Raw genomic sequence first — 11,172 nt, 5'->3', positions numbered from 1 at the left:
CTACAAAAATGATGCACACTTGTCACATCAGAAAAAGAATAATTAATTTAAAGGAATAAATATATAAATAGGACAGCGTAGAAACACCATCTGTAGAAATTTGCTGTTTATTGTGGAACTCAAAAATGTTAAACAAGGTCCTTTTCCAATGAGGATTACGGCTTATCAAACTGAACTCATGGTGACAAGTACGTCAATAAATAGAACAATAGTTTTTTGACGGTACTGTGTCAAAAGTGTCAGACTCGTTCGTTCTCATCAGCACGCCAGCACCGTTGACAGAAAACAAACGAATCGACTTTCTGTCATTAAACAGCTTTCAATGTAAGACTACACTGTAAGATTCAAATTTATTAACTTTAGTACAAATTATGTATTTCTGGCAATCCTACAAATATTAATTGTTTCTATGTTATTTATTGGTACAATTTCTTTATTATTTGCTTGCTTTGTCAATTATTTATCATTCAGTTTTGTGGTTAAGAAGAAGACCATTTCTTAAATAGTTTATTAATTATTCATTAAAAGTACATAAATTCACTTTACATTTTGTTCTGATGATGTAAAAATTACTGAAACGTAATTATAATAAGGGGTCTCAGAACTGTTGAAAACAAAAATTAGAATTATTATTCATATTATACTCAATGATGGCTTCTTTACTAGTCTATTTGTTTATTGCTAGTGGTTTTGTCTTATCTTTGTAGTACTCCTCGCTAAAAAACAAAAAGAAAACGTAATCATTATTGGTGAACTTAGTGATTTGTATAATTTATGTAAAGGAAGTCGATAAAATAGAATTGGTATGCCAGATACTTCCGGCAGTTTTTAGACATGCATACCGAAATATTTTTGTTAAACACATTAAAACAAGTAAAATTATACGCACTAATGGTAAAATTTCACCCTCTTTCAGACCCTTTAAGTAGTACACGTCCTTTCGGCTAAAAAAATTTTTAAAATTCGCATTGTTGGTAAAAAAATTTTTTTTGTTACAAATAATTTTCTTTAAAATACTTTCGGCTAAGTAAATTAACGCGTACCAAGGCCATTTTGTTTGTATAATTGTCAATTATCATTTTTTTTAAGAATTTTACAATTCCGCGATGAAGGTACTTTCAATGTCACCGGCTCCTCACCCATAAGGACATCAGCCTGAAAACCGGTTGGACGCGCACCTCCACATCTTCCTGTCTTGAGGTACCTAATCTTCGCATTTCTTGAAATTTAGAACAACCTTTTCTATCTTTAGCATTTTTAACAATTCTAACGTTTTAAATTAATCAAAAGGTTGTACTTACCATCCAGGAACGTTAGCAGGATCGTCGCATTTCATGGTATCCTCGTTGTAAACTTCTCCATAGTCGCAAGCTCCTTTCTGAGGTTGTACACCGTTTTTACAGATATAGAACAGTTTGCAGTCTTCAGCATGTGCAAATGTTGGATGAGGAAGTGCTCGTCCATCAGGCCCGAGAACTTCACCATCGGGGCATGAAAAACCATCATCAAGGACCTCTAACAAAGAAAAATTAAATGTCCTTTAAATCAACAGGCCCATAAACGTATTTGACTTTATTTGATGTTAAAATGAAAGTTGCAGCTGGACTTCATGGGTTCTTTGAAATTCAGTTTCATTGTGCGAGGATAATTTGCAATGTTTTAATATTTTAAAATTGTTCAATAGATTTATATAAAATATATGTTCCTTTAACATCAGAGATTTCCAAACTGAACATGCGTTTGCTAATTGGTCAACCTTATTGGGCAGTGTTTTACCTTTTCTCGATTTTATACAATCTTTTCGCCCACTGTCAGCTTGCCAAGAGCAAGTGCTTCGTGTGTCATCGTATACCAGCCCTGGAGGACATGGAAGTTCCCGAGGGACTCCCTCGACGCAGTTGTAAAACTTATCGCACGCTTCTGGATCCGGATGCCGGAAGAATCCGTTTGCTCTAGGACAGCCTGGCGTTGGCTTGGGTTCCTCTATAAAATGGAAGGTAACTTGTAAAATATACAGAGGGCGTTATAAAAATAAAGAAAGAAAAGCACATCACTCAATCGTTCGGTTTGGTAACTTTATCTGGTAAGTCGAATCGCCATGCAGTTTAAGTTGTAAAATTAAGGTTGATACTTAAAATATTGAATAAAATAATTCGAAGCGGTCTGTATTCCGTCGAAACTGCCAGACGCAGATCGCGATTTCGATCTTTGTGGATCTCATCAGCGCGTCGCAGACAGCTCCGACAGAACACAGACCAACTTTTACCTGCTGTCTTAACAGCGCGTTTTAGAAAATACTACAAATGGTGTGGTAAACGCCATCTGTAGCACGGTGCTACATTTTAGGATTACGGATGCTCCAACATGGTCTGGATGTGTTCTGAATACAGACCACATCGAATTAATTTATTCGATTATGATAACGTGCCTATCACGTTGAGGTTAGCTACGCTGGGATTCGTTTCAGCAAGTAGATATCCATATATTTAAATGGACCTTGTTGGAGCATACGTAATCCTAAAATGTAGCATCGTACTACAGATGGCGTTTACCGCGCCATTTGTGGTATTTACTTAAAATATTAACAAATTGATTTTGTCCTTTTTTCTCCTACTTTAACTGACTTCCAAGCAAAACCATATGGATTTCTCCCAATTTTCAGTTTATAAAATATCGTCATACAAACGTACTACGGTGAAATAAATTTTATGTAAAATGTTCTAGAGAAGATGACAGATAATACCTGTAACAATAGAAATTGCCCAAAAATCTAGTTTCTTAGGATTTTTCATCCCTTTTTCTACAAGGTTACTTTATCGATAGACAAATTTTTTGAATCTGTCACTTAATAAAGTTCAAAACGTTTGTGAAGATTTGGAGACTTCAACGGTGCGTTAGACGACAAACCCGAATTATTTGTACATTATTATAATTATATGAAGGTTTTATAATGAAATTAATTGAAAATACATCCACAATTGTTATGCAAAGTTAGTAACAAAAAGAATTTTACCTAGTACCTATTAAATTACATATCTATAAACCTTTAAACTCAAAAATACAGGAAAATAAAGGTACCTAGACATTCTATACTTTCTTCTTGTTTTTTTACTCTCTCTCCGATAATTTTTCCTTAAATATTAAAGCACTAATTTAACTTACGCAATTCGGTTCTTTCACCACATTCCACATTGGTTGGAATGTCGCACCTTTCGTATTTTGGGTCACTATCTTCGAACACTAAACCATCGGGGCATAACTTCTCTTCAGGAATGCCATCTACACAATCGTAGTACAAATCACACTGTATCGGATCCGGGTAATACCCCGACTGTTTCGGACATTTGAATTCTTGTGAGTAACTTCCAACTGGAATATAAAAAAATACAGATTTACGATTGTAGCAATTGTTAGATAAATACAATTCTAAATGCATGCAGGTTAGGGGGTGTATAACCCCCCCCCCGCCATTACGATTTACTCATTTCTCATCATTCGCCTGTAACGCTACATTTCGAACGCTTGTAGTCATTTTTTTTCTGCCGCGCTCCCCGTCCACGTTTCGCACCCGTACAGCGCCGCGTTCCAAACGTACACCTTTACCAATCTCGCTAGCATAGAAGGGAGCTCTTCTTAATAAAGCTGACTTGGCCCTACGTTATTTATTTGTTTTATATCTCTACTATTCTTCTATCTATAAATTATCTGACTTCCTAGATACCGAAAATCAGCGACTTCTTCTAATTTTTCATTAATAGAAAATACATTATTTTTGTCTTTAAGATCAAAAGTAGACGCCATTACAGTATTTTTGAATACAAAATTGGCTTTGTCCATGACTCCAGGTAATAAGAAAATTGTTTGTTAATAACCACACACCAGAAATCAACATTCACTTTTTCTTTCAAATTATTACTTAATACTAATCTATTTCTTTCTAATTAATAGATTCCTCAAAATAATGAACGGTAATCACTCCAGATTGTGAAAATACTACAAACGGCACAGTGAGCGCCATCTGTAGCACGATGCTACATTTTAGGATTACGTAAAATGTGGCATCGTGCTACAGATGGCGCTCACTGTGCCGTTTGTAGTATTTTCTGAAACGCACTGTTAAGACAGCAGGTAAAAGTTGGTCTGTGTTCTGACGGAGCTGCCTGCGACGCGCTGATGAGATCCAAAAAGATCGAAATCGCGATCTGCGTCTGGCAGTTTCGACAGAATGCAGACCACTTCGAATTAAATTATTTTACTCCAGATTGTGTTTGTTGATGATTTGTTGTTTTAAAAAACGACATTATTTACAGTTGCTTATTTGTACGTAACATAACATATCAACGGCTTTATAGAAAGGTATAATATTCTATAAAAAAACAGACGTAATTTCGATAGTACCTACCCAACATTTATCATACTCGAAAACTTTCAAATAACATGCCAGACATTCGAAATATTCTTAGGTTTGGCAACCTCCTTTTGAATTGCAAAAGGCCGTTGCATTACAATGTTGCAAAGTCAAAATTCGACAGCAACTTGTGTAGGGTTGGGCAGATAAAACAATTCACACCCGTTTTAAGGTTTCACAATAAGAAAGTTGAATTGGTTGTTTTTTAGTAACCGACAATGCAAAAGCTGCAGTTTGTTTAAACCAACTAAGATAGAAAAACGATTGCTATTGTATAGGATATACGAGGGTGGATTGATAAGTTTCCGGCCTAACCAAGAGATGACGCCACTAGGCCTACCTTGAGGTGACATTCTATAGTACCATCCTTGGATAGCTTGTAGCTATAGTTTCAGCCCGATCTCCTTGCTAGTGTAGGTTTGACAGCACGCTGAACAAGACGCCTCTGTGGTTTTCGTAAAAATGGAAAAGCAGGAAAATCGTGCTGTCATCAAATACTTTTATTTGAAGGGGTTAACGCCGAAGGAAATTAAAAAAGAGATGGACTCAACACTGGGGACATCCTCCCCGTCATATTCAACCGTTAAGCAGTGGGTTTCCGAGTTTAAAAAGGGTCGTGTGAGCACCTCTGATGGGCCTCGCTCAGGACGCCCCGTTGAGGTCACAACTCCAGATATGATCGAAAAAATTCATCAAATAGTGCTGGGAGACCGCAGATTGAAAGTGCGTGAGATAGCTGAGACCTGTAAGATGTCATATGAACGTGTGCAACATATTTTGCACCAACATTTGCATATGGAAAAGCTCTGTGCAAGATGGGTGCCGCGTTTGCTAACAGTCGACCAAAAATTGATTCGAAAAAACATTTCTACCGCAAATTTGTCATTGTATAAGCGTAATCCAAGCGAATTTTTGCGTCGATTCGTAACCGTTGACGAAACGTGGGTCCACCACTACACTCCTGAAACCAAAGAACAGTCTAAACAGTGGATTGGACCAGGGGAACCAACTCCAAAGAAGGCAAAAACAATTTTTTCGGCGAACAAGGTTATGGCTACTGTTTTTTGGGATGCAAGAGGTATTATATACATTGATTACCTTGCAAAGGGTAATACTATCACTGGTCAATACTACGCAGACTTATTGCAACGTTTGAGCCACGAGGTGAAAATTAAACGACCTCATCTGGCGAAGAAAAAAATCTTGTTTCATCACGATAACGCACCAGCGCACACGTCAATCGTTGCGACGGCTAAAATCAACGATCTAAAGTTTGAATTGATGCCGCACCCTCCTTACTCTCCAGACCTAGCCCCGAGTGACTATTTTCTGTTCCCTAATCTCAAAAAATGGCTTGGCGGTAAGAGATTTGCGGACAATGAAGAAGTAATCGAAGCTGTAAATGGTTATTTTGAGGAGCTTGACGAATCAGTCTATAGAGATGGCATTAATAGACTGGAACACCGCTATGAGAAATGTATCAGCCTTGGAGGAGATTATGTTGAGAAATAAAAAAAAAAAATTTTTAAAAACCTTGTTTTTCTTGGTCAGGCCGGAAACTTATCAATCCACCCTCGTAAATTATTGTTGCAATACATTCATTTATAGTTGTAACTCATTATTTCAGAAGGAAATTATATCAAGACGATTGCATAAATTAAAATCAGTGGCGTGACAATAGGGTGGTAGAACGGGCAAAATGCCACGGGTCTCCGGTCTGAAAGGGTCCTTGGCCCAATTGGTGGTGGGGACTGGAGGAGCCTAACATTTTCTATTTAACCATTTTTAGTTTGAACACATTTATAAGAAAATGATATCGCTCAGGTTTAGAACTAATCCACTGTGCTAAGTTTATTGGCGCGGGCCAATGATGCTCGGGGAATCCCCGGTGTCTGTTTTTGAAGGACTGCATTATGAATTACAACATGAAGCTTTTTTATATTAAGAGTCACGGGTCTCAGATGGTATCTATGTTATATCACAGATTAAACTATCAAAAGGTGGTTTTGGATTAAGCCAAAAAAAAGGGAGTTATATTTTAAAAGGGTTAATTTATTTCCTGGTCTCTCTAGCACCTTCAATTGAACATTAACTTCAATTACTAATTGAATAATTCATCCACTAAAAACCCCTGAGCATAGTATTTTTCTTTTAAGTAATAAAATCGATAGCCTGTTTTAATTTTTGTGTCATATTAGGTCGAAATTATATTTAATTTATTATTTTTACTTTTATTTGGAGGAACTGATACTGTGTTGTAGAAAATAAAGAGATAAAGAAAATAAATAGCTATAAATAGAAACTTTTCCGTTGCTCCCATTAACTTTCATTTTCTTTTTTTTTTATTATTACATGGATAATAAAACAGTTTTAATAAATACCTACTAATCGTGAGTAAAAAGTAATGTTTATTGAAACCAGATTATCAGAACGCGGTAATTTCAAGTGAAAATTTCTAGGCTAGGTGTGAATCTACATAAAACTTTTACTTTTCTCGTACCTACATAAGGCGATTTAATATTCACCTTAATAATCAGAAATTTGTGTTATAATTTCTAGTGTAAGGTACAAAAATTTTTACGTATAGGTCAGAAATTTATTGAGATCACGATTTCGAACTTATTAGATCTCATCGGTGCACCACAATCAATCTCGATAAATTACTGATCAAATCAAGGCCTTGCAAGCACTAGAAATACTTTAGTAGCAGCAAATACTCACCAGATGGCGATGCACTACCTTCGTTTAGATATTATAAAAACTGTATTTCTTTTATGTTTCTGTTAAAATAATTTAAACTAATTACTTATGAGTAACTTGCCCATTTATATAACAGATATATATGTTATTATCAACCGCCTAATAAAATAACCTAATTTACGAAGATTAAAAAATACCCATTCAATTTTAAAATTATTTAAATATCATTAATTTAGGTACATAATATTAGTTATCATTAGAAACTTAAAATTAGAGTTTTGTCTCTTAATATATAATAGAAGGTATTCGAGTGACTCATTTAGATACCTTCTCAAATTAGATATTTATTGTCAATTATCTTGATAAACAATTCGAGGCACTTTAATTGATTAATATAATAAGCAATAGACACTTAAAAATTCATTAACATTCTCCAATCTTTTCAATTAGTCGTCGAGACATTGGTTATTAATTAATTCATTTGTAATTGCTATATTATTTTGAAAAACCAGGGAATATTTTAATAACAAGTGCTGATTGACGAATTTTTGTTATTGCCAAGATATTTCAACCCAAAAAACTCAAATTTAAATCATTTTGAGGCCTTTTTGTGTATTTTGTACAGAAAATTTAACGTTGGTATTGACCAGTAACTTCATACTCATCATCATAATATTTACAATAATAAATAATGAAAATTGATATTTTATTTAATTTAAACCAAGGCATAGATAAATAATTTATAGGTAACTGTTACGCTAAGTATATAATAAGACTTAGTTTAGCAAATAATTTGTTACTGTTAATACAATTTATAAAAGAAAATCGATTTTGTAATCTGTTACAGACGGAGTTTAAGATATGAATAGGTGTTAGGCACAAGATTTAACGGTTTATGCCAATCAAACGTTAAGTGCAAGGTTAACTATGAAATTCCAAGAAACATTGCCATATTGCATCATGATCATGATAAATGGATAATAATTGATCTGTTGCACATATAGAGGGTGACTTTTTGCAAACGTCTAGTACAATTAATCGAAAAATATTACAAAAGCTAGTGTCATAAATTCTTCAAAAATTGTAGTTAATAATCTTGGCATCAATTTGGTGTTTGTCCTATCCGAAATTATGGTGTATAATTGTTTAAACAAATACAAAATTGATTATAATTAGAATTATGTTTAAAAGGAGTTTAATTTATCAATTATGTCCTTGGTTTTACCTAACTAACTAGCAAAAAGATTTCTTTCAAAAATTATAAATGTTTGCTATTAACAAATTGTAGGTATACCTACTTACTTTATATTAATAAGTATCTACTATATTTCTATATATAATTAGTCATTTTGTGATATATAAACCTTATTTTTTTTATCATTGAATATACTTGCTCGAGTTTATTTAAAAACTAAACAAAGAACGAAATTAAACAACGGCGTAGAAAAATAGCCTTTTTGAAATTGGCAAATTTTATTTTCGAATTAATGAAGTAAAATAATACAAAATTCCGGATGTACTACACCAGAAACTTCTGGGTAATAATAAGAGTAAAACCTAGTAATCATGGTGTTCCTTTCTAATCCATTACATACTTTTCACATTTTATATATATTATAACGGAATTTTTGAGATGAATTACTTTTTCAGAGCCGGTAAACATACCAAAAGTTTGTAAACACACCGTGTGCTACTCCAAATCCGCGATAGATAAAAAGAAATTGATTTCTGAAAACAGTTGCGCATCATCTGCTAAGCCAACCGTGATCAAAAACAACAATCGTTTATGTTAAAGGACTTACCGAAAAGGCAGAAAAAGAAGACAATCTGTTTGGAAGACGCCATTGAACTAGACGGTTTCACAGCACACCAAAACGGTTTACGAATAGAACGGTAATGTCAATGTGTTCTGTATTGTGAGCGTATGTGACTTAAGTTGAGGTTGCGATACAGTGTGGTGTGCAGACCAAGGAGGTGCAAAATTGGTTGGCCGGTTAGCTGGGAGTGGACACGATGGAAGAAAGTGACAAGATCATGCTGGAGGCATTGTAGCACATCGTCAGTGGTTCCAAACCTCGATAGCCACTAATTTAATTGCAATAATCCTTACTACAGAGAGAGAACTATTAATAAATTTAAAATGGATACAATTTGAATGGTATACTATTATTTATGCTTAAGTTATCTTCTTCAACAATAGTTTGATTGTTTATGTCCATTATTTTAAAAGCAGGATAAGATTGAATAAACTACAATATGTCAGGAATACTCACCCCTAATTACCACAAATAATTCTATTTGAGTGGACACGTGTTTCGCCCACTTCATACATGGGCATTATCAACGAGTATATTCATGTTAAGAAAAATCCATTACTAAAGTTCATACGGGACACAAACAATATTATATCTTGCCCTAAAGATATTAAATATAAAATATCGGTGGGTAATCCCACATTACCCCGTTTATATTGTTTACCTAAGATCCATAAGCCCGGTAAATCGATGAGACCAATAGTTTCAGGTATCAACTCACCGATTTACTTGCTTTCAAAATTCAACACAGGAATTCAACTCTTTACCTGTACCTTTTGATTCATTTTCAATTGAAAACTCATCAGAATTCATTAATAAGATTACAAATATAACATTAGAACCAGGTGAAGTCTTGATTTCCTTTGACGTTTGTTCTTTATTTCCTAGTGTTCCTATCCCTGAGTCTTTGAAATATTTGGAAACACATTTAATCAATAATAACATCAATAAAGATAAAATGGAAGAGTTTTTAAGATTAACTTCATTTTGCATGGATAATACATTCTTCCATAATAGGAAGACTACAACAATATTTTGTATTTTATATCCATAAATATTAGGTATATGAAACTAATTTCCCTTTCAAATCCCTTTTTCTGTATCTTCCCTAAAGTTGAACAGGTCCTTCCTCTCTTCGTTCCGGTTTTGTACTAAAGTAGACCCACAAAAGTTTTTTGTTTGGCTGATTCGACAGCCGTATTTTATCACTTTGTACTTTCTTCTACTTTATACAATATTTAGATGCATCCCGAATGTCAAAGTAATTAATATTTAAAAATTAGAACAGTTAATCAACAGGAATCCTAAATCTAATAAAATGCAATTTTTTTGTTTACTTTACATTCTTGAACAGTCATTGTTTCAATATCAAGAATGATTGGTTGTCTCTAATTTGCAGTTCTAGATATTCACTTTTGGAAATCGCTCGAGAATTAGAAGATCGAGCTTTTCTTGCATGCATATAAATAGCTCCTTACAGGATCTACTAAAGGCCTAAAATTAAAAGTTAGGTAGATTATACCATTGTTGTACCTTGCCATGTTTACTACTAAATTCTCGAATTCATTCAAGGTACAAGGAATAGTTCCTTTGTGAGATTAGTTTGACTGTGCTTTTGCCGTGTTAAACCAAAGGCAAACAATTAATCTAAGACTAATTAACTAGTCCTTGAGACCCCTGGTTAAATTACTGAAGGATCTATTTGCTGTGTAAATTATATGAGCTCGTCCGAAACTGTGTGGACTACGGAAAGTTCACTAACTCTGAATATAAATAGTGGATGAAGAATCTGAAAGGTATAATGAATCCTTAAGTGACTTAATAACTTACATACAAATTTAGACATCTTTTAGAAGTGAGTTAATTTAATACGAAGTATTATTCTGAAAATTCATTTCTGAATTTTTACTCACTACAAACTACCTCAAATTAATGAGGGAAAAATTGTTGTTGTTGTCACACCCCCGCCGGGAATCGAACCCGGGACCTTTGGCTTTACGCACCAATGTTCTCACCAACTAAGCTACGAGAGATGACAACAGCAACAACGACAAACCGTACTTATTAGGTCACAAATCCGTCGAACTAATGTGAATATATAGTGAATATACAATACTATGATTAAGCATACATACAATTTAGACATCTTTTAGAAGTGAGTTAATTTAATACGAAGTATTATTCTGAAAATTCATTTCTGAATTTTTACCCACTACAAACTACCTCAAATTAATGAGGGAAAAATTGTTG

The 11,172-nt window shown here is 34.0% G+C and overlaps 1 protein-coding gene across 1 annotated transcript; it reads right to left on the bottom strand.

The window, feature by feature from the left end:
- Positions 1-522: 522 nt before the first annotated feature.
- LOC108740299 (protein obstructor-E) lies at positions 523-9,128 on the bottom strand. Its single transcript, XM_018474576.2, has 5 exons — positions 8,911-9,128; positions 3,163-3,369; positions 1,777-1,983; positions 1,302-1,515; positions 523-716 (listed from the first exon to the last, which is right to left on the bottom strand). Exons 1-5 carry the CDS (start codon positions 8,951-8,953, stop codon positions 668-670), a joined length of 720 nt encoding a protein of 239 aa, XP_018330078.1. The 5' UTR covers positions 8,954-9,128; the 3' UTR covers positions 523-667.
- Positions 9,129-11,172: the final 2,044 nt, after the last annotated feature.

This window comes from Agrilus planipennis, unplaced genomic scaffold (assembly GCF_000699045.2).
Source record: "Agrilus planipennis isolate EAB-ADULT unplaced genomic scaffold, Apla_2.0 scaffold203, whole genome shotgun sequence".
Classification (NCBI taxonomy): Eukaryota; Metazoa; Arthropoda; class Insecta; order Coleoptera; family Buprestidae; genus Agrilus; species Agrilus planipennis.
This window is presented reverse-complemented; position numbering and strand designations above follow the sequence as displayed.

Bases quoted from the DNA above. Each gene is read 5' to 3' on its own strand.
- LOC108740299 (XM_018474576.2), bottom strand. From the start codon at position 8,953: ATGGCGTCTTCCAAACAGATTGTCTTCTTTTTCTGCCTTTTCG. The intron at 3,370-8,910 runs GTAAGTCCTTTA...TTTATATTCCAG, and splicing joins CTTCTTTTTCTGCCTTTTCG to TTGGAAGTTACTCACAAGAA. The intron at 717-1,301 runs GTAAGTACAACC...TTTGTTTTTTAG, and splicing joins CCTGCTAACGTTCCTGGATG to CGAGGAGTACTACAAAGATA.